This window comes from Ipomoea triloba, chromosome 6, assembly GCF_003576645.1.
Source record: "Ipomoea triloba cultivar NCNSP0323 chromosome 6, ASM357664v1".
Taxonomy (NCBI): Eukaryota; Viridiplantae; Streptophyta; class Magnoliopsida; order Solanales; family Convolvulaceae; genus Ipomoea; species Ipomoea triloba.
The window spans coordinates 25173302-25200500 of NC_044921.1; the positions used below are offsets into that span (position 1 = coordinate 25173302).

The window sequence follows — 27199 nt, forward strand, 5'->3', positions numbered from 1 at the left end:
GAACATGGAAGCAAAGTGACAAGATTAATTTAAGCCACACCCTAATTACTAGGAGAATTAATTTAAATATTGCATACTAACCATTTCAAAGATGCCACCTACCCCATTAAAAAATCACCTCAAATTTCATTTTCCAGAATTTAATATTAAAATAATATATGTACCTCCGAAGGTACTATGGTAGTTAGGAAACTGATGCTTTTTTAAATATATGGAAACGGTAAACATCATGGATAGACGTACACAAGATAATCCATCTTTGTTTTACTTTGGATAAAATTTGTTGCACAACTTTAATTAGTACGGAGTAAAAGATTATAAGAAAATAAAACAATTTAGATTACTCCTAACTAATCAGTTTAAATCAAGAAAGTTAATGATAGACCAGTAGTTACATTCTATCATGTCTATATAAAAAATCTGAAAAAACTTTGTAAAAGGCGTTAAGTAATTCGAATATACATGATAGACTTGAGAGCAAACAAGTTATTTTTCTGGCAAGGTACATTCAATTTTTCAGCAGTATTAACCCGCCGACTGATTATTCCGATAGTCACGAAATCAACTGTTAATATACAACTTTAACAGAGAATCAAACTTAAAATATTATAATTACGAAATAAAATATATACCCAATATACATGGCTGGAGTTGTGCCTTACCTTAATTAATCTGGAAGAAACGAGAAGCTGGAAGAAGCTAGCTAGATCGGTGGCAGTTTAACTAAATGTCCCATTCGTACCTAAATGATTGCTACGTTCCAAATCACACACACCAAAAGCAACATTATATTAAATAAAATAATAATGTCAATCTCTAAGATTTATGACTCTATTTGTTTGTCAACAATTTGTCCGATTTATTTGATGTTTGGACTTTTCTCCCAGACTATAATGCAGACTAAGATTTATGATTATATTCCAATTTTCTAAATTGGAACACTTCGATCTTATGTGGAATTGCTGACGTGGAAATGAGTAATTGAGTAGTTTTGAAGGAATGTTAGCGGGGTGGGGTGGATGAAATGTACAGTTTAAGTAAGGTGTAAGCTAGGGCATTAAATGTTCATCTACACAGTGCATGCATGACAATCTTATTTGTTTAATGTTTCAACTACCCACATGTTGCAATAATTCTAAATTTTTAACCCTAATTTATGAAGACTAAGACATGTAAACTATGTTAGTTGTAACACAAATTAACGAATTTTTGATTTATGTACATGAATTTAGAGATTTTTTTTGAGAGATTTAACGGATCGGGGGGAGATAATTCTGAATAAATAAAGTACTTCTATACAGGGTAATAATGTAATGATTTTTCACTTGAACTTTTCATTCGCACTTTATATCCCACCAGCTATCTAAGAGCTGAAACGGAATTGCACTACAATACTATTAGGCGACACATTTTCTCAAACACTAATTGGAGATGCATGTATTTTGATAATTTATTGAAAATAAATTAAATAACTACTCCTTAACTAATTGGGCTACTTTATTTAATGTAAAGCATATTATTGATGTTTGAATTGATTAGTGGCAAAAATGAATTGACCAATGATACGATGATCACAACATCTGGAGAAAGCACAGGGGGCTGTCCCACTTCAAAGACTACATACGTAAAGTTGCAACTTATGATTTTCGCAACCAACATTGTTAATAATTCTAGTTTTTGAAACTTAAGTTTCAACAAATAATTACACTAATAAGTTTACAACTCTCTTCTATCATTGATTACCAACCTATGGCCGTAAATAATTACAGATCTCACCTTGAAAAGATTGATCAAGTGGGTAAAACGTCATAATTCTTGTATCGGTTCAAACGATCAGATCACAAGTTAAATTTTCTGTCAAGATCAATTCGATCGAGTCCATTGCACAAAAACGTATTTCTAATGTAGTTTATCTCTCTGACTCTACAAGACATTATGAAGAAATTAAATACTTAAAGTTGATAAATTTTCAGTTATTGTATTAGTTTTTTAGTATAGGTTCTTCCATTATTGAATTTCAATTCCTATCATAGCTACCAAAGAAAGAATTACGCAATATTTAAAAGAATTTGGAGTAAAAGTTATATAGGGTAAGTCAAGAAAAGTTAGAAGTATAGGGTACCCTTAAAAAAGCAGATTAATTTAAAGCAACAAGTCTGTCTTAAAGTTTGAGGGAACATTTTGATTTTTGACCCTAATACGTATTTAATCATCCTCTATATATTCCTTTCCCACTTCGATGCAATTTGCACGCCACCTTTTTATGCATGCCCTCAACTTTTTCAAATTCTAATCAATCCCATCCTTTGCCTTTTGCTTTGAATATTCGTATATTTTCTATATAGGATTCAAATAACAGAATAAAATTATTTCTACAAAGGATGGCTGAGAGAGCAAAGTATAAATTTTGTACTTTAGTCACAAATTTTATTTTGTTAATATTTTTTCAGTCAAGTTTATTGTTATAGTTGATGGTTATTCTAATCTCTATAAACATATTTCTAGAACCGTTTCAAATCATTGGTGGGTGGGGAGTCTCCAACCAAGTTGGTTGGACAGTTTATTTGGTAACTACAAAGTTTCAAATTAAATTTAACTTTTGGTGACAACTATCTGTTGGTCTTTAATTTTTTAGTTTAGTTACTCAATTATGGACAACTTAATTTGGTTTATCTCACTATGGTCAATTGTCAACTTGAGTTACAAGGTGAACTTTACCCAAAACACATATTCAGGTATAATGATAAGTATTAAGCAATAACTGTGAACTTTTTCGTAAATCAAATAACCATTATTTCAAATCTAATTCAATAACCCTTTAATTGCTTTCAAATAAGAAAGTGGATGTCATTATTTAACACCTATATATTCGGAAAGTTTATATAGTTTCTTTTTGTGACGAGTCTCCCATGAAAATGAATACTTCAATGCATATACAACAATTAAATGAAAATAATGAACCTATAGTACTATGCCGCCGTCCGTTTCATAATAAACATAACTTATATAATGCTCTAGTGTAGGCATATTCAATCCAAGACTTGAAATATTATTAAATCTTATTAAAAAATATTTCTAAGTCAATAGTTTAAAACCGTTAATAAATGAATTGTTAATGAAACAGTAAGATCAGAATTGTGAAATACCGAATCTTGCATGAATAAAATCTTAGCACTACTATTTCATTAGCTTATAAGGTTATTATAAAATTGAACTCCTTTGTCAACACCTATTGGCCGAACTCGTCAACAGATTCTGATCGCGGAAAAAAATGGATAACCTAAGTCCTCTAGAACAAGAAATTATGGTTTGTTAGCTTAATACTCACAAAACGGTGAGCAGTAGACAAATAATTTAGTAACACTGACGAAGAAACGATAGCCGCATTAGAGACCGTCCGCTCGAAAGATACACCGACAGAGCTGTGGTTAATGGCCAATTGGCCATATAGAAAACCTAGCATCCGATACCAGATTAAAACTAGAGTTATAGAACAACTAGAACTATATTCACAACAAGAGTCCTAATAGTTCTTATTGTTAGAATATGATAATTTGTGTGGCTCAAATTTATTCAAATCCATGTAGTCTTCATCCATTTCCACCTTACACGTTGTTGGTCTTCTTCCTTGCAGTAGCCGCACTTTACTCTCCATCTTGTCCGTGCCGCAAAGCTCTCAAATTTAGAGTGTATATATAGCTTTGTTCTTTTGCATTGTAAATTGCACTCATTTCTTACATCAATTCATATTGAATTCATTTCTTTTCTTATAGCTTCTCTCACGTAGCATATATATATATATATATATATTATATTTATTAATTCTCTTTTGAGAGTTTAATATATATATATTATATATTGTTCCAATTTAGCAATTTCCCTATTTGTCATTTCATATTTTTCCTGTTTATATTATTTAACTTCTCTATAATTCTCAATTTTCGATTATTCGCTTCCGCATTATTCCGCTATATTCCTAACACTTAATATAGTACAATTATTTCGTGTTGTTTGCAAGTTATTACACACCGAGATTAGATTAGGAGAAAAAAAAAAAAAAAACTCCAATAACTATTTTATACCATAATATACAGCAAGTGTGAAAAGCAGTGAAAAACAAATGCTTAAAAAAAATCATGTCTTTCGTTAACTTTACCACCGCTACACTTCAAACCCTTCACCCACTTCTTCTTCTTCAGTTATGGCCTCTGTCTTCTTTCTCTCTCTTCCTCCCCGTAAACATACTCACTCTTCCTTCTTTCTCTCTCTATATCTATACATTTCACAGTCTCACATTCCGCTTCCATGGGTTTCCTCTCATGCAACGCGGAGACCGCGATTGCCACCTGCGATTCCTACAACTGGGAACACTTGAAGAAGAAGAAGAAGAAGAAATGTGAGCTCACCAGACCCTTCGAGCTCAGGGAGTTCTCTTACGCTGATCTTCACGCCGCCACTAATGGCTTCTCCCAGGAAAATCTGCTCGGAAAAGGCAGCCATGGATTTGTGTACAGAGCGACACTTCCGCAGGGACGGAGAAGCTTTGTCGCCGCCGTGAAGATCACGAAACAGAGTGAGGCTTTCGCGAGTTTCTCCGCCGGTTCGCCGGCGGAGAACGAGATCGAGCTGCTCTCGCGCGTGTACCACCCGCGGCTGGTGAATTTGTTGGGGTATGGCTTTCATTTGGATCAGAAGAAGTTGTTAGTGGTGGAGTTTATGCCGAACGGTTCGTTGTACGAACTGCTTCATTGCCCGAAACGGCCGCCGCGAATCCCGGGATTGTATCTACGGGTCCGGTTCGCGTTACAGGTTGCGAAGGCGGTTCACTTTTGCCACGTGTCGAACCCGCCGGTTATCCACCGGGATATAAAGTCGTCGAACGTGTTGATCGACGCGAAGTTCAATGCGCGGCTCGGCGATTTCGGGCTAGCTTTGATGGGCCACGTGGAGGACGTGGCGGCGAAATGTACGCCCCCGGCGGGGACTCTAGGATACCTCGATCCCGGATATCTCGCGCCGGGCGATCTCAGCACCAAATCCGACGTTTTCAGCTTCGGAATATTGTTAATGGAGATCATCTCCGGCCGGAATGCGATCGACATGAACTACAGCCCGCCGTCCGTCGTGGACTGGGTGGTTCCGCTAGTGAAATCCGGAAACTACGCCGAGATTCTCGATCCGAGGATCGATACGCCGGAGGATGACGGCATATTGCGTCATCTCGCCGTGCTTTCCGCCCAGTGCGTCCGGAAAACCGCCGCCAAGCGGCCGACGATGGCGGAAGTGGTGGACTCCCTGACAGCGGTGTACAAGCGGTTAAACTCCCCGATTTGGAACACGATACGGCGGCGCGTGGACTGCGTTCGCGATTCAACGCGTGTGGCGGCCAGATACGAGCCCTTGGACGACAGTATGGAGGCGGTTAAGATTTCCCGGGCCGGAAGCCGGCGAACGAGGAAAGTATCCAGTATAACGACTGTGGAAGCAGGAAGCAATCTGATTGGTGGAAAAAGTATTCATCATGCGGTCAAGGCTAAATCTATCGGTTCCTTTGCGGAGATTGGCTATGAGCCGTTGGATCCAATCAGTAACCAGGTGGGGCCCGGGATGGGTCCTAGGAGTGTAGGATTTGGTACGAAGATGCCCACAGTAAGACTGAGTAAATCGAGATCCATGGGAATGATGAACAGTACGGATACGAGGGTAAAGAATCCTAATGGCAATGAATTGGAAGAGTCAAAATTGTTAGTTGACCAAGTCAGAGGGACTCTAAAGGAAAATTCTTGATAGATTGGGTCCTTCATTGCAATTTACTTTAAGGAATTGGTTTTGATATGGTGGCATGCATAATGCATGTCTTTAATTTTTATTTTTTTTTTGAGTTTGTTGTAGGGTTGTACCTCACTTTATTGTATCACTCAATTGCATACTCTTAATTTAAAAGAAAAAAATTATTATTCCACTTTATTTATATTTATGGCTCTATTTTGCATCAAAGACCTTGTGCCACACATTTGACAGATTCTTAACTTTTTGAGAATGAGAATTATACTTCGGTCTCACAGTCATCCTTTTGGAGTGACTTATCTTCTCATTGGAACACAAGCTAGCTTCTTCATAAATTCCGCCACATCCACGTACATACAAAAAGACATTATCGTCCATCATGAATTGTATTGTCAATATGTATGCATCAAAATGCAGGCATGATTTTTTTTTTTTTTTTTTTGAAAATGCAGGCATGATTGCATGAATCTCTGTCATATTTTACTGAGCAGCTAACATACATGTGCTGACTGTTGAGATAGATTGCCCACCACTGAAATACTACTGTTCAATTTTATTGTTCAGGATTTTGATTCTGTTAGGACCATAGCTCCTCTTAGAGATGTTAATGGGGCGGGGGCGGGGAGTATAACCTCATCTTTGTCTCCTAAACTCCACCTCTATCTATCTTCGTCTCCATTCTCATTCACGTTGGGGTTGAGGATGAGGAGGTGAGTGGAATCCCCTTCCCCGTTCCTGATGGGAAATTGAAGACATTCTTCATCCGTAACCCCGTTCCCTGAATTTTTCTCCTATTATTGTCCCTGTTTGGACAGGAATCGGGGATCTCCATTAGGGACGAGGGTCCCTACTTGCTGGACTTGGCCCTTCCCCAGCATCATCTGCTCAATAATTATATTATTCCTAAACTAACTTTCTAAGCTCATGCTACTCATGACCTGGCTCAAATACCACTTCTGATCTTAAGAATCGAACGCTTATCACTACCACTTCATATATTGCTACCACATTTTCGAGAGACAGGGTGTTGGACTTGACCATTTACCGACCTGTACCCAACAATACTCCTAATCGATTACCAATTGTTAGAGTTGATCCTTCACTGACTTCCATCCAACAGATTCCATCCTAAATCTAATCATAACCATCTTCTTGGTTGCAAGAAAATTACAAATTAGTTCTTACCGAGGTAAGTCTATCGTTCCTTGATTCCAACAATAGTCTCGTTGTCCATTCCATATGCAAGAATTTTTGTTGGGTACTTTTGACAATAGATGTATGGGAACTCATTAGATGAGAGTCCACATTACACTACATATAGTGTAAGGTGTAACGATTATTGCACATGGCCGGTTTTAGCCGTTAACCTACCATACTACCAGCAGTTATGTTAGAAAAGCAATCACAATTGACTAATTGAATGACAACTTTTTTTTTTATTAATAAAAAATAACATATCCAATTGGCTGTTTCCAATGTCAAAGATTACCAAACCGCATAACATCTTATTAGAAGTCATAGGATACAACATTTAATTGTTTAAAGAAGTTATGGATCAAACTTTTCTTGAATAAAAGTTTGAGTGACGTGGGCCGAATTTGAATTATTAATTTGGTTTATCAAAGTGAATAATAGATACAATAATTATTGCGTGCAATTAGAAGTTGCATATCATGCACATGCACTGATGCACACAACACTTTAATGTCTAATCATAAGCATAAAGAAAACCTATCCTTATCCATACGAGATTTGGCCCAATAGTCCAAATGTGCAACACGTAAACAACCTATCCTATATGGCTATATACTTTGAATTGGCACTCAAAACATGAACATTACCTTAATTCCAGTCCAATCTGCATCTTTCTGTGGCCCAACTCAGGTAATTTAAAGTGTTTTGGGTCAATTTTTGCCATATCCGTATAGATTCTTGTTGAATTGATTATCAGATTTATTATTCGTTAACTAATATTCTAATAAGCAAGTCGGTAGATAAGCTAATTTACCTCCTCGTGTTTCTTTGTAAATTAAGGTCACAAGGTAAAGTTTACTTAGTTGACATAGTCATATGCGGGTTTCTTCCGTAGAAAAGAAGAAAATATACCGTTCTTGAATGTAATCCAAGTTATGGAAACTAATGATAAAAACAAAATTTGAATAATTGATTTTTTTTTTGGCAATGGAATCTCGTCGTTATCATCGTCGAACCACTATATATAATGCTTAAGGTTATGGAAAGGTACATTTTAGTTGACTCACGACTGTTTTGGTGTTTGAAGTAAGATTGAGAGTTGAATGTTTGCTACTTAGAATGTCGATAGGTGTCCCTTTCATTCTCCGAATAGAAGAAAAGGAGAAATTATAAGTAGAGATTTGACTGAAAAATAGTGATTAGACATGCATGCTTGCCTAACTCATACATTGTAACATGATTAATTCTCTTTTAGCCACTATTCGATGATATACCTGAGGTAAATCTCACTCATATGTAATAACTTACAAACCACACAAAGAAGATTTTGCGTGATGAGCTTAATTGGTATCACTCTCACCTAATCTTTTGTATCATTCTAGTGCACAATTCGATGTAATATAAAGGCCCTGTTTAGTAAATGGCTGTTGGCTGATTGGGTTGGCTGTTTGGGTTAGAAGGTATGATTTGTTAATAACATTAGCTGATTGTAAAAAGTTGGCTGATTGGGTTGACTGTTAGCTGATAGCTGTTTGGTATAATTTTCTTCTCAAAAAGCTAATTGAAAATGCTACTTTGAGTAGCCTTTTGAATTTTAGTATTTTAGAGTTACAAAAAGCTTATTAACCAAACAACTAATAGTGATCAAATAAGCCAAAATTGGCTGATAGGCTGATTATTTACCAAAGAGGGCCAAAATATTTTTTGGGTGACGAAAGAAAACACATAGTCATTACTTAAGGTGTGCATGGGATAAATCCTACTTTATAACCCTACTTAGCATAGAGTCACAAAGAGATAAACCTGTCTAAGGCTGTCTAAAACGCACATCCACTACCCGGGGGAATGAATGCATTATGTAAATTCCACCTTGTGACCAATGTAACCTGGGTTACCCATAGCTGACCGACTCAAACCAAGAAAATCAATAGCTCAACCCCCACTGAAAGTCAAACTTATAAGCTTGTAATTATCAAGATAACAGCTCGATCAACTTGCTAAGTGGGGTTGCCCCCATGCATATATAACGTACACTTTGTACTAATTAATAAGTTGCATTTAGTAATTGGTGCTTGGAGAGTACAAAACTCATGACTACACTTTCTTTCTCATGATTCAAACTGGTGTATAGTACTGTGTGATGTTTTTGATAAAACTAACACTGGTTTAGCTTCATCTTTCTCTTTCCCCTTTACTTCATAAAAGGCGTTCATATCAATAAAGAAGGCATGAGTCATGAGAGATGGAAGTGGAATAATGCCATTGCCTCAACTTTATTCATTTTCTTCTTTTTGCAGGGTATCCAAGATGATAAATTTCAGGCACTACATACGACAAAAAAGCACTGTTATAAGGCTATTACACCACACACATTATTATTTGCTACTTATAATAAAAAAGGGCAATTTAAGGTTTAATGTCTCTTGAGATTGACACAAATCATGGTTTTAATTTAATTTGATGAAATACAAGTCATGAAATTATAATATGGGTCTAACCCTAGATCCTCTCTAGCTTCGTACGAGATGGGCAGGATCAACATATAAAAAATATATTATGTTTTTTTTGAAAGGAAAATATATTATGTTTTCAACTAATAAATGTTAAAATTAATATTAAAAATAATCCAACATTTGTCACGGTCTGTCCAACTTGGTACAAGGCGCCAATGACTTGATGGATATGATTAATGGACTGCTGAAAGATGATGTGTTCTATTTCAACTAATAGTTAAAATTGAAATTGAGAATAACCCAACATTTGTCATGGTCCATAGATCCCGTCTTGCTCCGTGCAAGATGTTGATGGATAGGGACGTGTATTTCGTTTTGATTAAAATTCTAAACTGATATCGAGAATAACATGGCAGTTATAATAAACCCTAGATACTATCCAACTAGTTAGCTTTAACTAGTACCGTTGAATGTTGATGAGTGTGATCAATAAATTGAAGTATGTGTTATATTTCAACTGAAATTTAAACTGATAATTAGAATAAGCGAACATTTATCATGGCACGTAGGTTCCATCCGATTCATACAAAATGTTGATGGACTTAACTGAACTTCGTTTCAACTAAAAGTCTAACCCGATATCGAGAATAACGGAGGGACAGACTGACAAACGAAAGACAACCATAAGAAAAAGGATGAGCTAGCTGTAAGGCCTGTTTGGGTGGGGGAGGGAGATGATGAGAAATTTAATGAGTTGAAAATGAGAGATGAGGGATAAATGGGAGAGGGAATTAAGGTAGCCCCACATGCATGTTTGTCCACCGGAACAGAATAAAGCACCACAAGACCGGTCGGACCACCCGGTCCACTCCCTCCCCTTGTGATCATTTTTCCGACAGCCCCATCTCTAGACCGCTCTTTCTCCGACATCCTCCACTTAACGTTAACACAATAACGTAAACCCCTTTTATCCATGCCCTCCGTCTCCCAGCTCACACTTTTAGTCCAGACAGAACACATCTTTCAATTAACAGCCCAGACATTTAACATCTTTCAATTAGCAGCCCAGACTTTTAATTTAATCAAGACAGAGCGCATCTTTCAATTAACTGCCCAGACTTCTAATTTAGTCAAGATAGAACGTATCTTTCAATTAACTGCCCAGACTTCTAATTTAGTCAAGACAGAACACATCTTTCAATTCACAGCCTAGACTTTTAATTCAGTCAAGACAGAACGCATCTCTCAATGGAAATCGAACTTGTGTGGGCTTTCTATGTTCGTGGAAGTTAAGGATGACAGAAGAAGTTAGCGAGAAACATGGGATTATCCGTGAAGAGTGTTGCGAAACAGTAAGAACATTAAATGGAGGTGGGAGACAATAATGCAACTAACGAGGCAGACAGTTTGTGTGTGTTCTTATTAATGGTTTTCATGGGTTTCATCTCCCAAAATTCTTTCACCACAAAATTCAGGTTGATGAACAGTTTGAAAACTTAAATGCCATAGGTACTAACTACTAACAACCTCTGCATGTCAAACACGTAAAATTACAATACTAAATCAAGATGAATGTTCATATATATATATATAACACATGCATATATATATAGAGAGAGAGAGATAGAAATGAAATCTTGATTTCTGATGGTGAAACTCGATCATGAGTACAACGTTAAATCAAGGAATGATGGGAAAAAAGAACAATAATTTAATGGCTCGACTTCAAACCAGTAAGCACCTGAGCAGCATCTACAAGCTGTCGGAAAATCTAAATAGAAGAATGAAAAAAAGAAATAAAGGGATGGGGATGGAAGTGAGACAGTTAATTAAGGTGGTCGGTGTAACAACCCTAATCTAGTCCTAACCTTAATTCTCAACCGATTTTACATGCGGTTAAAGAATGTCTCATCGTACATTGTCTTAGCTAGCTAGCTAGCCTAGCCACCATAGCTAGGAGTACCTGGAGAAGAAGAAGGGGGAGAGAAATGGAGAAATGGGGATTAGGGTTTTTTACCGAGGGTGTGTTTGTTGTTGTGCATCCAAACTTTGAAGACTTGGCGGCGCACGTTAGTGGTGGCGCAGAATTCTTGGACGGCTTCCTCGTCGTGTTTTTGGATGCGCCATTCGAGCCGCTCGGCGAAGGCGAGCATTTTGTCCTTTTGTTCCTGGGAGAATTTGGTGCGGAAGCGCTTCTTGGAGCCGGCGCCGCCGTCTGCGGCGCCGCCGCTGCTGCTAGGGTTCGAAACGTCGTCGTCGCGGGAAGAGGACGGGAGGGCGAGCGGGCGGTGAGGGGCCACGTGGAGGTAGCCGGAGGGGCGAAAGGAGGGGTAGGGAGTGAGGTGGGGGTGGTGGTGGTGGTGGAAATGGCTAAAGCCGTCGCCTTCCTCCTCCTTCCGGTGGAAATTCCGGTGACAACCGCACGCGGCGCATTTTAGCGAATCTAGGGTTCCGTCCTCCGCCGCCGGCATAAACTCGCCGCACCCGTCCACCGCGTGCCCGCCTATCCCCACCGCATGATTCTTCAAGCACTCTCTATACCTATACCTAATCCCCCCACCACCATCACCACCGCCGCCGCCGTTTTTTCTCTCGCCGGCCGTTTCTTCTCCGCCGCCCATCCCGGAGCTCCCTAGCGGCGGATAATTCCCTTCCGCCTCCATTTCATGCATCTCAATTTCCTCTTCTTGCTCCTCATCAAAATCCATCTCTTATATATAAATCTTGAAAATCAAAGTCTTAAATTCAAACAAATTACCCCTTAAAAACAAACAGATCCACTCTGAAAGTATATATATATAAGTTTAGAGTGAAGGAATAAGAAGCAAGGGAGGTGAGGTTAAAGAAGATGATCGGAGGAGAAGATAAGAAGAAGGGGAAGGGTGTGGACATCAATTACCCACATCCAAATTAATATAAATAAAAACAAAAGTTGGAAGGGTATATTTGGTTAATTCACTAATTACTACACTGCAGTAATTACTTCATTGAATGGTATCTATAAATATATATACCTTAGCTTGTTTCAATAACTTCCATTTATGAACTCATTCACACAAAGCCATTACTTACTCCTTTAGAAATTTTACTATTTTTGTAAATCTTACTGCACACAAGGAGGAGTTACTTAGAAAGGTTGCTCTCACACTACAACAGGTGAGACTCGATCCTGATCTTTATTTTGAAACTTCACTTCTTTGACCAACTGAGTTGTTCATGAAAGTAAAATTTTACTATTTTTTGTTAGGCGGTTGAAGTACCGAGTCAAGCATCCGATGATAAAAAAAAATAGAGTTGATTGTTACGCAAATATAAGAAAATAAAATTGTGTTGGGTGAAAGTTTGAAGAGGCAAATCCATAATTATTTTACCATCAAAACATGATGTTAGCTACTATGCAAGAGTACAATGAAAATAAATATATATGTAATTATACCCCATTCGCCATAAAGAAATTAGTGTTAGGCGAAAGTCTGAAAAATTAAGTACAACATCTTATTATTGAAGTGTGATGTTTGTTGTTACGCCACTATAAGGAAGTAAAATTGTGTCTTCACTACTAGTTATATCTTTTTGGTAGTAATAAACACTTGATTCTTCTAACAATAAGAAAGGGAATAAAAATAGTTTATAGGTTGACTTTACCTTTTTTTTTTTTTTTTTTTTTTTTGTGAGTAAACTCTAACTTATCTATAGTATCTTTTCAACAAATTATGTCGACCCTTGATTGGAATGTGGCTCAATCCTGAGATCTTCATTATGAAAAGTAATTGTACGGGATGCCATCAAACTACAAATATTTGACTTTACTTGCAATTGTGATTTATTTTACTTTAATTTTGAAGGACTAAGGTAAAGTAATAATTAGGGCTAATGAATAAACAACATACTTCATTTATTGTGATGATATAAACAAGGCACACTAATGATGAGATGATGAGTTTAAACACAGAATTAATAATTAAGGTTTAATTAACAAGTTAGTGTAGGTGTGAACCTAGACTTGGCTAGGTACAAAATCCCTTCTTGGAGTATGCTAGCAAATAATGAGGGTGGAAAACTAGGGTTCCCTGTCAATTCAGTATAGTGACATGTTGTACAAACAGGGAAAAAAGCTGGATGTTTTATGAATGATTTTTTTACTTTTTCCTAGTCCATGCATGTTTTTTTTTTTCGTTTGGATAAATGTGTAACAAATTTAATTTAAATCCCTTATTTATTTAAAAATATTACTTTCAATGATATTCGGTAATAATTTAGTTAAAATTCTTTATAAGAATTTGATATTGTGAATAATGACAACCAATCAAAAGAAACAAAATGCTTAGTATGTACAATGCTCTGAAAATGGTGGCTGAATGAATGAAACATTATATTATTTTAGTACCAGAAGGTTATATGAGTTTGATTCTTGTCAACACGTACCTTCTCGGTCAAACATGTCGTGGTTACAACTCTTCTATCTGGTTGTAGGTTATTACATATATGATAGGAAAAATATGCAACTATTATCAGAAAATCTGTAGTGGAAAAATTTCAAACATCAATATCGGATTGCGTGTGGCAGAAAATATTGGGTTTTCATTCGACTGTTCGGAGTACTGTATAATATGACTTCCATATAGTATATTCTGCCTAAATCCCATAATTAATTTCCCTTAATACAAAGGGCCCATCAGTAGAAACTAAGAATTGATGTCAATTATTTATTCACTAACAACCAAACATTGACATAAAAAAACTACATTAAAGATTACATATACCTAAGACCATTCCTATTTTTAAAGAATTTTATGTTGATGTCGGCTGGGGAAATTAAATGTTGACAAATGCCCTGTAAATTATTTTATTATTTTATGATGCTCGAAATTTAATACGAATAACATATTTTCACTTATCGAGATAGCTAGTTTAGTCTTAGAATAGTGATTTAGTGGAAAAACAGTTGCACTTGAAACTCACTTCCAACGGCATGCTAGGTTAGGCTCCTATGTACAGACAATTTGGAGATGAGCTCCAACAATTTAGTCTGAGGTTGGACTCTTGTGTGCACATAAAGGTACAATTTAGATGCGTTAAATTAAAATGTATAATAATTTGAGACTTCGGTTAATTATTTTTCAATGGAATATGTTAAAAATACTAGAAACAAGTGGCTATGTTACACCATAATTGGCTTTGTTTTGGTCAATGATGGTATACATTTACATATAGACTTGTTGAGATTGAGAAGATTTAGAAAATCTTTATTTTTAATAATGCAGCCCTAAGAAATGTCCTTATATAGGCATTTGGATGCCATTATGTGTAGGCATGCCCTAAGAAAATTATACTCCATGTACTTTCCCTTCATGATGATGCTTCAAACTAAGTCTTTGGACAATATTATTATAATAAGCTTTATAATATAAGGACTCCATAAAGAAAAATAATTTTGATGGTTATTCATTGCCTCACCCCTAAAACCTTGTGATAAAAGGCAAATTGCATGATTTGTAACATACTTATAATATTTAATTATCAAGATTTCAATTTCAAATTGTGCTACTTAGCTTGTATGTATCAAACCCACTTTGCAATTTCCAATGCTATTGTAAATTATTTCACTTTTAACCATAGCCAGCAAAAGGCGCAAAAGCAGTAAACCAGGACCAACCTAGGTTGTTCATAGTTGGTTGGGTAATTGATTCAAATCATATAGGCTAATAGGCAACTCGCACTGATGAAAGTCAAACCTTGAACCTTGTAGTTATCAATCCAACAATCTGATTAACGTGGTTGTAATTACTTCCTCTCACCTGCATCCTATTTCACTTTGACTTTTGCATCACAAAGCTATGTGTCTCAGGGTCACGAATTATATTCCAATCCTTTCAATATGGATTGAGTTGTTGTCAAGAAATTTTCAAAGTCAAAATTAACACGGTTAACACGATTGATTCCTGGGTTTTCTTTTGGTACAAGATTGTTAGGTTTATATTCTCGACTTTATATATGCCCATATATAATTTTCATTTTCATAATAATAATAATAAAGTGATCGAGTGCAGATGAACATGTGAGTGAGTCCAAATGAAGCTAATGGAGGTGGGGGATGAGAGGACGTCTGACGTGATGGGGTGACAGGTAGGCAGCCCGGCCACTGTGCTGTACGTCGTCGTCTGATGTATGTGCGCCCTTAGCTTCTTCTCCTTCTTCATGCATGTCAGCTGCCAGGGAACATTATATTAACGCAACCATTTCCGATCCATCTTTTCTACGTACTTCAATTCAATTATATTCTCTCCTACATTATCTAACTACCACTCCTACATTTGCTTTCTTTTTCTTTTTATAATATATTATATTATTATATTCGTATACACAAATATACACACCCCGCCACAGACAATCTGGAGATGGAACTCCCCGAGTTAGACTGAAGAGTTGCATTGTCTATGAGTAGAAATGTATAGTTTGGTGTTGGATCAACTATAAGAGCATCCTTAATATGTTTGACTTTTTGCTGGTTTTTGTTATAGCTATGTAAGAGGGAGAGAGTAGAGGGAAAAAAAAAAAAAAACCCCTGACACGAAAAAGAAAAATAAAAAATTAAGTCTGTTTACGCGCTTAGCTGGGCGCGATAGTGATGCTCACGCGACAATGAGCGCGGCATCTGTGTTTTCTTTGTTAGCCAGGGGGGACAAAAATTCAGTGTTTGTAGGAGAAAATATATTAATCTATTCAAAAATCACACTCTACATTTATTTAAAAATCATCCAGAAGTTTTTGCATATGAAAAACCTTGTAAAAATCAACAATTGAAGATGCTCTTAGGAGTGGACTTATATACGATGGAGTCTAGGAATTAGTTTGGCCAAACTAGGATACTTAGATTATATACTAATTAATGTTATGAATTTATTATCTGGTAATTAAATTTTTAAGTTGTTCTTAAGTGGTCCGCTCATATCAAGAATGTCAAAGTTTTTTTTTTTTTTTTTTAAACGTAGAAATTTGAAAATATGATGAAGGGGTGAAGGTGGGGGTGGGGGAAGGAAACAAAGATATTGACAAGACGGAAGAAAAGGTGCAGAGTCTGAATTCCATTAAGGTGCTCTTTTGGCAGCCTTTTTGTGCTAAATTATCATATTCTCTGTTTGATTGCCAAAGATTTGCATTCTTATTACCATGGATTCCTCTCATTATCTTCCCACAACACTGAATCCTCTGCACCACCACTGGACCATCTTCTGCCTCAATATAATTTCTCCTTTTTTCTCTATTGCAAATCAAAGTCTACCGCTCATGAGGTGTGGATGAAATGTCGTAGTTCTTTTTCCGACTTAACAATAGGAGTCTATGAATTTATACTTCGCCACCGTTTGAAGTCTTACTAAACACAGAAATGATTAATTTTCGTGCAAATTACATTTTATTGTTAACTGAAATATATAATCTAAACAAGATCTATAATAGCATAGTGAACCTCAATCTGCGATATAACGATTGATTGTTTCATTACTCATCAAATTAATTTGATCCTTAAACCTAACCGATATCACTAATTCCTAGCATCCCAGAGTCCAAAATCCCAAATTTCAAAATTTTTCTATCAAGAAGTTCAAATTAGGCCAAACAATTCATGTGTGCCAATCTAGTGCAGTACATTTCCTATATGCATTGATGTTCATTTCTACAATTGGGCCAAAACTTTGTTTGGCAATATTTGGCCCAGGTATAACAAACTGTACCTTAATTAAGCCCAATATCAAGATCCATATTGATAGTTATAGAGATAAATTTGAAATTGTAAATACCTTTACAGGTTATGCAGAAATATACATTCAAATCTTATTATTTTGGTTAAACCACAAGGTGAAATGAGGAAACCCTAACTATAAATGGCATCTTTAAGTCTGTGATATACTCAGATTAATCTCCGTTTTATGAAATGACTAAAGGAGATGAGGATTGATAAGTAATGAATTTGCATTTTCCTTAAAACAAAAAAAAAAAAAAAAAAAAAATTCTTGTCCACACCGTGCAAACCCAGTTGAATAAAGTGCTGGTCATATTGATTTTTGCATACAAGAAGGGATTTTGAACTCCTGACCAATCTTTAAGTAAAAGAAAATTATTTACAGTAGCTCAACTCACAATAAAGAACCATTCATATATTGCAATGTCAGATGGTCTGAAACCACATATACACTACAACAACAATCCTTAACTTGTAAATTAAATAAATTATATATGGAAATGCCCAAACTCAAATGCAGTATCACATATGATGTATAAGAATACTAACAGCACACACAAGTATATACCACACACTCATCTGCTGACATGAAATGCAGAGGGTGATCTGGCTATGAATCTCCACTCAAAATGCCTTGCAAACTCTTGACAGCATTATCATAGTTTACGAATCCCATGAACCAAAACTCGTGATTGTCGACAGAGATAATTTGGATGAACTTCTCAGCTGGATTTACTTTGCTCGCTGATGGATTAACTGCTTTCAGCTGATGGATTGGAAGGACCACCTAACAAATAAGAATGCAATTGTTATATATGGTTCAACTATAGTAATGAGAATGCTTGAAACAACTACGTCTAGAGCCTAGAGGGCTAGATAAATGGCGAGACGGATGATATTTGCACAAACCTTGTAATAACTCCATTGTGTTTGCTCGCCAACTTTATAAGACAGAGGACTGTCGCTACAGAACGCTATTTTTGCAGAAGACAAGTAAAGAAGTCCCATTACGGGGCCAGCAGAAGTGGATAAGTAGCACGCGTAGGCCTTCAACAGTTTCTCCTCAGGAACAGTCTCAAATGTTTGCCTGAAGACTTTCTCATAGCCACCTTCTGTCAAAATCTTCGTTCCCTGAGCAAGTCTCCCAACTGCAGCATCAGTCATGCTTGGACCAGTTTTCACTGATCAACGCAAAGTCAGTATCTTTTGTTTATCATTTCTTGAAGAATTATAGAGTAATCGCAAATGATTTGTAGACTAGACAAGGCAAAGTGTCCATCTTTAAACACAGAATCACATAAAAATGCAAAGGTACTATAAAATAAACAGCTTCTTCAACTATCAATCAGCAAATTACAAACACAATATGAAACTGAAGATTAATTCAGGGAAACAGAGAATATTTTGATTTGTAAAATGGTAAGACTTACAATGCTGCCACATATTCCCAGCAAGATCCTGGCCCTTCTTTGTTGCCTCAACGGCCTTCTTTCCCCATTTTCCTAACACTTCCTTCATTGTATCCATTGTATCTGGCAAATAACAAAGCAATAATGCATAAAACATAAGTTTTTCAATTAAACCACACCAATTAACAGCTATTTCCTATAGATAAAATTAAAGAAACTCAAATAATTTGATATTAATATCAAACCATCCTGTGCCAATTTCTATTCAAATCGATATAATGAACAGAAAATTGAAACATGTCAAAAGGCTAAACTGATAGTTATGGGCCAAATTGAAACTTCAGTCTCAACTAAAACCCTAAACTGATAGTTGGATTGAACATTTATATTTATGTATTATATGCTCAACACAGAGGAAACAAAGATTTAGGGTTCATAAATAACGGGAAATGCGCTCACTTTTAACGGAGGCACCAGGTCCGGATGCGGGAGCAGGGGAGACGTAAGGGTTGGATTCGGATGGCATGGTGGTAGCGGCGTTGCCGGCGATAGGGGCGGGGCCTCCGGCTGCCGGCGGTGACCTAGGTTGCTGCTGCTGCTGCAGGGGAGGATCTGAGGAAAGGGAGACCGGAACGGTGTCGTTCGGGTCGAGCTTGGGGTAGGGAGCGTAGTCGGAGGAGTGAGATTGGGGTTCCGATTTTGGGGGATGAGTTTGGGAATGATCGGCCGCCGGCGCCGGAGTCTGGTCAGAGCTCATAACGTATGGCTAAAACGTTGACGATTTTGGGCCTATAGATTTCGTGGCAGGACGGAGAATTCGGGATTCCAGAAAGTTCTCTCTCTCTCTCTCTGAAGATGCCAGCGAGGATTGAAGACAAGGCGGAAACAACAAGTCGTGTATATATATGTACAAAAATGTAAATTTATTGAATTAGCCGTTACTTGTCGTTTAAGGACGTTGAAACACGATTAATCAAAATTATTCTTAATTAAAACACGATTCTCGTCAATTACTCATGATTGTTTTTTTTTTTTGAAAAACATGACTGTTAATGTAATTACAATGTCAAAAATCAATTATATACAATTATATAAAATTATAAAATTGACTCTCAGTTTAGTATCACAAAGTGGTTCTCCTAAATGAGATGTCATGGATTTGGATCACAATGTGTTAATACGTTGAGAATAAGATACTTGATATGATATTAAAAGATTTTTTAAAATAAAATATTGTTATTTTTTAATTATAAAAGGAAACGTATATGAGGCTCTGTGGATTCTTTTCTTCATTTATTCTTCGACCGTCCAAATCGTGTCTACGCGTACGGTGGATGATATTGAATATATAAAAATTAAGAATAATCTTTAAAAAAAAAAACAAATTTGGCAAGAAATTATTATTTAAAATATTGCAATTTAATTTGTTGATTTTTTTTTTGTTGAATTTATTCGTATAAGTTTGTGGTAATTGAACTAAAGATTTTTTGGAGTCTCATACCGACGATAATGGTAAGATTAAAATTTAATTTTTTTTTTTTTGTCATTATAAAGTAGTGATTATTTGTAAAATGAATATATTAGACGTGTTTGTCAATTTATGTGTTTTTACATAGTACGACGCCTATTAGATTTATATATATATAATAATAACATTAATGTCGGCGACATATAATGAGACCACTTGGAGGAATATCATTTGCGGTTTATAGCAGGCAAAATGACGCGACTAAGGAATAGATGGACTAAAATGATTTAATAATTATAAGAGAAATAATTTTGAAAAAGTTTCACTTTTAGTTTTACATTATTATTGAATATAATCGTGAAAGATGAGGATTAGATAATTTTAATGTTTTTCTTAACAAGTGTCAATTGTTAAATTCTTCATGTTTGACGATTAGATTACAAGATATAATTATGAAATATGAGATACGGTCATACGGTTAGACAATTTTTTAAGTTTTTCTTAACAAGTGTCAAGTGTTAAGTTCTCTATATTTGGCGATTAAATTACATGATATAATTATGAACGATGGAATACGGTTAGACAATGTTCTATGTTTTTTTAACAAGTGTTAAGCTCTCTATGTTTGTGGGTTAGATTACAGGATATAATCATGAAAGATGGGATACACGTAGACAATTTTTTTTATTTTTCTTAACAAGTGTCAAGTGTTAAGCTCTCTATATTTGGCGGTTAGGTTACTAGTATCAAGTCCTTTACGTATATCTTTGACTAGGTGTCAGGTGTAACGTCATTTACATATATTTTCGCTCATGTACAAATTCCTCATTATGTCTTCAACAAAGTACAAAGTCTTCTACACTTTGTCCTTAATCTCGCAATTCGCATAGCAAGTTTTTAAAGACTTAAATAACCCTTGGTCAACGCAAATGGTCACCAAAACCTATTAAAAGACATCGTGAGAAAGATGTGGATGCTCTCATATTTATTGCCAATCATGAAAGACTTTGTAAGCATGTTCAATTATGTACTTTCACATTATAATTTTTCATTAAAAAAGTCTTAAGGCATGATTAATATGGTTTATTTTGGTTCAATCGCATTAAAACCAACAACCACATTTAGTCTTTGACTCTTAATTTGATCACATTTACTCTAATGTTAATGCAGTGGTCCTCGCAAAGTTTCCGGTATAAGCCAATATCATACTCCGTATCATTTATGGCTAAGTTTTTTGTTACAATATGGTATGGCCATTATATGACCAGACACAGCAAAATACAAATAATGTTCCAAGATGGAATACTAACACACAATCTGTTCTTCAATCTGCTCTTCTGCCATGTTAATCTCCTTCTGTATCCTCTCCACAAAAGAAAGCATATCTTCCAACCCTTTCTCGTCTGTCAACGAAAGATCATTAATTGAAAAATGTGTTATGTATCGATTAAAAGTTTAAACAGATTACACGGATGAAATGATCAGATGACTAACCAAATCGCGGGATTGTGTGGCCCTTAGGATGATGAATGACTAAGGGATCAACACATGATTCTATGAGCTGCAGACCAGGCTCCCTGAGGAAATCTTCCTTTCCTATGAAATGAACAGAAGGGCATGAAACTGGTGAAGCATATGCCATTTCTGCAATTTCTTTGTTCCTCATTTTTGCTCCTCCAATTATTATGAGATATTTGATCTTGGGAACCTTGTTCAAAGCCACACCCTGCAGCCAAACAAGACCATTGCCATGATCACCACTGGTTTACAACAACCAATCAACTTTAATTTGCTACACTACACAGTCAAAAAACTCTCCAGTTTTGACCACCCAAAAGCAGCCATAAACTTAGAATTCTCTGTTCCAAAATACAGGTGGTGTTTGGTAAATAGTTGTTAACTGACATGAGTTAATAGGATTGACTACTTGATAACATTAGTTGATCATAGAAAGATTTTTGGTAAATAGTCATTAACTCATAGCTGATTACATGCAAAATGACATTCTCATACTAAAACTAATTAATCAAATACTCATATTAACTATTTGACCAAGTCAGTCAAACAAGTCAAAATTGACTGAAGCTAACTATGTTATCAAACCGGACCTAGTCTTACTGATCACTAGTAGTCAAAAACTGATGAAAAATTCTAACTACTCCTGGTAGGGAATAAAGTCAGTGGCCTGTACATACCTTCTCTTGTAATCCAGGCAATGCTGCTGACAGAATTGCACCCTAAATTGTTAGACAAAAGAAAATAAAACCCAAATCAGAGTTTGATGAGGATAACATTTCCTGTTCAAAGTTCATATCTTTCACAGAATTTTTATCCAATTTCTTCCCTTCATCTTAGCAACATTAATCAAAAACACCCATCAATATTGCAGGAACAAGACTAACCTGGGAGAAACCTAGAAGACCATCAAAAGGTCCATGCTTTATCATGTAATCCTCTATGTACTCAAGACACTCATCAAAGTTCTCATATTCTGTGAAATCCTGAAACCCAAAATTGAAAAACAACCAAAACATACATAAATTCCAAATCCAACACTAAAGTAAAGTTCAGAGAAAAAAGGTGAAAACCCAACAAGAATAAAGGGAAAAGATCAGACCTTGTTGAACTGGAACCACTCATAATAAGGAGGATCGAACAATCCCTCCACATCAGATTTTCCCTGGCAGGGAAACGGCGCATCTACAAACACAAGGTCCAGTTTCTCCACCACGGCCGGATTCCATTTCCCGACCACCTGTTTCTTGAGAATCTCGGCGCTGGTTCTGAATCCATGGAGGCAAAGAAACCTGGGTTTCCTCGGATTATTACTTACAACGTTGTTTGCTAAGCTTCCCATTGTTTCCCTATCACTTTTCCTCCGTTTTTGGAGGAAACCCAGAAATTAATTTGTGTATTTATAGGAGGTAGAAGGTTCCAAAGTCTACGCGGTGCTGGGGAGGGCTGCAAGAATGGATTTTTGGTTGGGCTGTGGTTTCGTGGCTCGTGCTTAAAGATGGGATTTTTGACCTGAAAAGTTAAAGCAGGTCGCGCACTGAATGACTTAGACCACGCTTTTAACATAGTTAATGTCACCTTAACTTACACGCACTGGCCGTTGGCACCATTGTTTTCTCATTGCGTGAAACATGATGTGTATTAAGTGTCAAGTGTTTTTGTTTTTCTTTTTTTTTAATAAAGTGTTAAGTGTTAAGTTCTCTAAATTCAACAATTAAGTTATAGGTGTTAAGGTTTATATATATCTTTGACTACGTATCACCATATTAAGTGCAAAGTCATTTACACTTATTTTTACTCATGTGCAAAGTCCTCATCGTATCTTTAACAAAGCACAAAGTCCTCTACACTTCATCTCCTTGACCATGTGCTTGATGTTAAGTTCTCTATGTCTACTCCAAGAGCCTTAACCATTGGTCAACGCGAATGGTCATCAAAGCCCATTGAAATATGTTTAAAAGATACTTTAATTTGATGAAGTATCTATTCAATTTATCCCTCGATAAGTGAATAAGCTCGCTCATGCTTTGGCAAGAGCCGCCAGTTCTCAAGCTGGTCTTCGTAGTTGGTTATCCTCTATTCCTTCTTGTATTGAAACTTTGATTTAATATATTCCGAGGTTTATTTTCAAAAAAAAAAATGTTGGCAAACACTATTTGTAATTAATATGACATTTGTGACTTTGTGTTGAGCATATAATATATAAATATATACTGGAAATTGTTATTATAAATGTTGTTATATTTAAACAAATTATTTAAAATATTTAATTATACAATTTTATTCATTTTCCTACCCATTTTCTGGAAAATGAACCAGACACACAAACACAGTTTTATGCTTTGCAATCAAACACAAGAAAGGAAAATATTTTCTGAAAAATGACTCATTTTTCAAAAATCATTTTCCTGCTTTCCAAACAGACCTTAAGACACAATCTGTTTTTCAATCTGCTCGTCTGCCATGTTGATCTCCTTCTGAATCCTCTCCACAAAAGAAAGCATATCTTCCAACCCTTTCTCATCTGTCAACAAAAAAGCATTAATTGAAAAATGTGTTCCTTATGATGTCCTTAACCCAGCAAATGAGGCACTTGCTAGTTGAGGTCGTCAAAAGAAAAAATATTTTTTTATTATCTTATTTGCCACATAAATTGTTTTAGCAAACTTGCTAAGGGCAGCCATTGCTGCAAAATGGCAGCAAAAGCTGCCATGTAGTACTTTTATTTTTTATTATTATTATTTTTTTTATAGTTTTGAGTTAATATTTTAAATTGATGTGATATTGAGATTTACTTTAGAAAGTCAATTGAATTTGTAGGGATATAGTGTGAATAGGAAATGAATTGCAAATTGGATAATGAGAGAATAAGACTCACTTTCAAAAGTGAAAGAGTATTAAGGGATAAAAATAGCCTTATGGATTAAAAGTTTAAACACACTACACAGAGAGAATTCGAATCACTTACCAAACCGAGGGATTGTGTGGCCCTTAGGATGATGAATGACTAAGGGATCAACACATGATTCTATGAGGTGCAGCCCAGGCTCCCTGAGGAAATCTTCCTTCCCTATGAAATGAACAGAAGGGCATGAAACTGGTGAAGCATATGCCATTTCTGCAACTTCTTTGTCCTTCACTATTGCTCCGCCAATTATTATGAGATATTTGATCTTGGGAACCTTTTTCAAAGCCACACCCTGCAGCCAAAGAGGACCATTGCCATGATCACCACTGGTTTACAACAACCAATCAACTTTAATTTGCTACAATACACAATCAAATCAGTTCGAAAATTAAGGTGGTGCTCGATAAATAGCTGTTAGCTGATTGGGTTAGTGCGCTTGACTACTTGATAACATTAACTGATTGTAAAAAGATATTTGATAAATTAACCGTTAGCTAATAACTGATTACATGTATAATGACTTTCTCAAAAAGCTGTTGAGCAACAAATTGTTAAAAAAAAAACTAATTAATCAAACTCGGGTATTGATTGATTGTTTAATGAAGTCAATCAAACAAGTCAAAATTGACTGATAAGCGAGCTAACTATGTTATCAAATAGGACCATAGTGGCATTTACATACCTTCTCTTGTAATCCAGGCAATGCTCCTGACAGAATTGCACCCTAAATTGTTAAACAAAAAAATAAAACCCAAATCAGAGATTAACATTTCCTGTTCAAAGTTCATATCTTTCACACAATTTTTATCCAATTTCTTCCCTTCATCTTAGCAACGTTAACCAAAAACACCCATCAATATTGCAGGAACAAGACTAACCTGGGAGAAACCAAGAAGACCATCAAAAGGTCCATGCTTTATCATGTAATCCTCTATGTATTCAACACACTCATCAAAGTTCTGATATTCTGTTAAATCCTGAAACCCAACAACCAAAACATATATAACTTCCCATCTGATACTAAAGTAAAGTTTATAACAAATGTGAAAACTGAAAACCCAACAAGAATAAAGAAAAAAGATCAGACCTTGTTGAACTGGAACCACTCATAATAAGGAGGATCAAACAATCCCTCCACATCGGATTTTCCTTGGCAAGGAAAGGGCGCATCTAAAAACACAAGGTCCAGTTTCTCCACCACGGCCGGATTCCATTTCCCGACCACCTGCTTCTTGAGAATCTCGGCGCTGGTCCTGAACCCATGGAGGCAAAGAAACCTGGGCTTCCTCGGATTATTACTTACAACGTTGTTTGCTAAGCTTCCCATCGTTTCTTTATGAGTTTTCCTCCGTTTTTGGATGAAACCCAGAAACTAATTTCTGTATTTATAAGAGGTAGAAGGTTCCAAAGTCTGCGGTGCTGGGGAGGGCGGCAAGAAGCCAAGAATGGTTAAAGATGGGATTTTTGACCTGAAAGATTAACACCACGTTTTTAACATAGTTAATGGCACCTTAACTTACACGCACTGGCCATGGGCACCATTGTTTTCTCATTGCGTGTAACATGATGTCTGGAAGTTATGCAAATCATGGGAGTAGAAATCTCTTGGGAGAAGAAAAGAAGAGATGTTCCCTACGAAAATTTATTGTATATGTAGACCTTAAATTTAAGTTTTATTTGTATGTACGATGATGTTTTTACTTAATTTGATTATGTACGATGATGTTTTTACTTATTTGTTTATGTAGGATGATGTTTTAACTTATTTGCTTTAAAAAAAAATGTATTGGATCTTTCATTGGTCGATTTCTTCATGTTTGGTATCAAAGCAAACACATTGGAAGTTTAATAGTTGCTGAATACCCTTTTTATTAACTAGTGGTTGATATTAATTCTTTTACACCAATTATATTGAAAATCTATTTAGAGATTAAGTTTATTATAACTTTACATTGTATTCAGATGACATGTAGTGACTTTTCCTTATGAGAGGTCATGAAATCGAGCCTCATAGTCCGATGAGTAGTTGGATCTATGCCAAGTGGTCAAGGTTTGAAATTTTTGGATAAAGGAGTGGGACAAGTCAAACATTGCACATGACATTAGGGTGCTAGGGTGCAAGTGTGCAATGCAAGAGTGTGATGTGGTATTGAGGCAATTAAAGTTCTGATTGATCGGTTGATTTGTGTCAATGGTTGGTATTTCAAAACTTGGAGAAAGGTGTTGCTAGACCAAGGGGTGTGCAAGTGGTCAGGTTTCATAGAAGATAATTGTTGGTGCTTGCGTGTTTATCTTTACTGTACTAGTGTACGTGTATATATGAGTTGTGAAGTGGTTGAACTGGTTAAAATTAACAACTTGGAGATTTGTGTAGACACATTTTATGATGCCATGAGCTAGAAAACATGTACTTTAGCGTGTGAAATAATCAAAAGTTGGTCTTGATTGTTTATATAAATGCTATGTTTGTAAAATATTTAGAAGAGCAAGAGCAATTCATCTATTTATTAATGGAAAAGTAATATGAAACTACAAATGTACAACTACCCGGCGTTTCGTTATCATGCACTGTTGTTAAACCCCCCCCCCCCCCCCCCCCCCCCCCCCCCCCCCCCCCCCCCCCCCCCCCCCCCCCCCCCCCCCCCCCCCCCCCCCCCCCCCCCCCCCCCCCCCCCCCCCCCCCCCCCCCCCCCCCCCCCCCCCCCCCCCCCCCCCCCCCCCCCC

At 36.3% G+C, this 27199-nt stretch overlaps 5 protein-coding genes across 5 annotated transcripts; 1 reads left to right on the plus strand and 4 right to left on the minus strand.

The window, feature by feature from the left end:
- The first annotated feature begins 4106 nt into the window (after positions 1-4106).
- On the plus strand, positions 4107-5971 carry LOC116021934 (serine/threonine-protein kinase-like protein At3g51990). The gene has a single exon (XM_031262465.1). The coding sequence runs from the start codon at positions 4306-4308 to the stop codon at positions 5785-5787; it is 1482 nt and encodes a 493-aa protein (XP_031118325.1). The 5' UTR covers positions 4107-4305; the 3' UTR covers positions 5788-5971.
- Positions 5972-11054: 5083 nt separating this feature from the next.
- Positions 11055-12301, minus strand: LOC116022046 (zinc-finger homeodomain protein 2-like). The gene has a single exon (XM_031262590.1). The coding sequence runs from the start codon at positions 12140-12142 to the stop codon at positions 11438-11440; it is 705 nt and encodes a 234-aa protein (XP_031118450.1). The 5' UTR covers positions 12143-12301; the 3' UTR covers positions 11055-11437.
- Positions 12302-17514: 5213 nt separating this feature from the next.
- LOC116021626 (GEM-like protein 1) lies at positions 17515-19461 on the minus strand. The gene is made up of 4 exons (XM_031262075.1): positions 19044-19461; positions 18606-18707; positions 18085-18356; positions 17515-17962 (listed from the first exon to the last, which is right to left on the minus strand). The coding sequence occupies exons 1-4, from the start codon at positions 19339-19341 to the stop codon at positions 17786-17788; spliced, it is 849 nt and encodes a 282-aa protein (XP_031117935.1). The 5' UTR covers positions 19342-19461; the 3' UTR covers positions 17515-17785.
- Positions 19462-21236: 1775 nt separating this feature from the next.
- Positions 21237-23020, minus strand: LOC116023314 (dihydrofolate reductase-like). Its single transcript, XM_031264305.1, has 5 exons — positions 22670-23020; positions 22455-22553; positions 22248-22289; positions 21547-21778; positions 21237-21455 (listed from the first exon to the last, which is right to left on the minus strand). The coding sequence occupies exons 1-5, from the start codon at positions 22907-22909 to the stop codon at positions 21358-21360; spliced, it is 711 nt and encodes a 236-aa protein (XP_031120165.1). The 5' UTR covers positions 22910-23020; the 3' UTR covers positions 21237-21357.
- A 743-nt stretch (positions 23021-23763) lies between these two features.
- LOC116023315 (dihydrofolate reductase-like) lies at positions 23764-26060 on the minus strand. The gene is made up of 5 exons (XM_031264306.1): positions 25563-26060; positions 25354-25452; positions 25158-25199; positions 24536-24767; positions 23764-24091 (listed from the first exon to the last, which is right to left on the minus strand). The coding sequence occupies exons 1-5, from the start codon at positions 25800-25802 to the stop codon at positions 23994-23996; spliced, it is 711 nt and encodes a 236-aa protein (XP_031120166.1). The 5' UTR covers positions 25803-26060; the 3' UTR covers positions 23764-23993.
- Between the last annotated feature and the right edge of the window lie 1139 nt (positions 26061-27199).

Coding starts and splice junctions, on each gene's coding strand:
- LOC116021934 (XM_031262465.1), top strand. CDS start 4,306: ATGGGTTTCCTCTCATGCAACGCGGAGACCGCGATTGCCACCTGCGAT.
- LOC116022046 (XM_031262590.1), bottom strand. CDS start 12,142: ATGGATTTTGATGAGGAGCAAGAAGAGGAAATTGAGATGCATGAAATG.
- LOC116021626 (XM_031262075.1), bottom strand. CDS start 19,341: ATGAGCTCTGACCAGACTCCGGCGCCGGCGGCCGATCATTCCCAAACT. Junction 18,708..19,043: donor ACCTGGTGCCTCCGTTAAAA/GTGAGCGCATTT, acceptor GTTATTTGCCAG/ATACAATGGATACAATGAAG. Junction 18,357..18,605: donor TGGGAATATGTGGCAGCATT/GTAAGTCTTACC, acceptor TGCGTTGATCAG/TGAAAACTGGTCCAAGCATG.
- LOC116023314 (XM_031264305.1), bottom strand. CDS start 22,909: ATGGGAAGCTTAGCAAACAACGTTGTAAGTAATAATCCGAGGAAACCC. Junction 22,290..22,454: donor GTCTTCTAGGTTTCTCCCAG/GTTAGTCTTGTT, acceptor CTAACAATTTAG/GGTGCAATTCTGTCAGCAGC. Junction 21,779..22,247: donor TGCCTGGATTACAAGAGAAG/GTATGTACAGGC, acceptor GTTTGGCTGCAG/GGTGTGGCTTTGAACAAGGT.
- LOC116023315 (XM_031264306.1), bottom strand. CDS start 25,802: ATGGGAAGCTTAGCAAACAACGTTGTAAGTAATAATCCGAGGAAGCCC. Junction 25,453..25,562: donor AGTGGTTCCAGTTCAACAAG/GTCTGATCTTTT, acceptor GTTGGGTTTCAG/GATTTAACAGAATATCAGAA. Junction 24,768..25,157: donor TGCCTGGATTACAAGAGAAG/GTATGTAAATGC, acceptor CTTTGGCTGCAG/GGTGTGGCTTTGAAAAAGGT.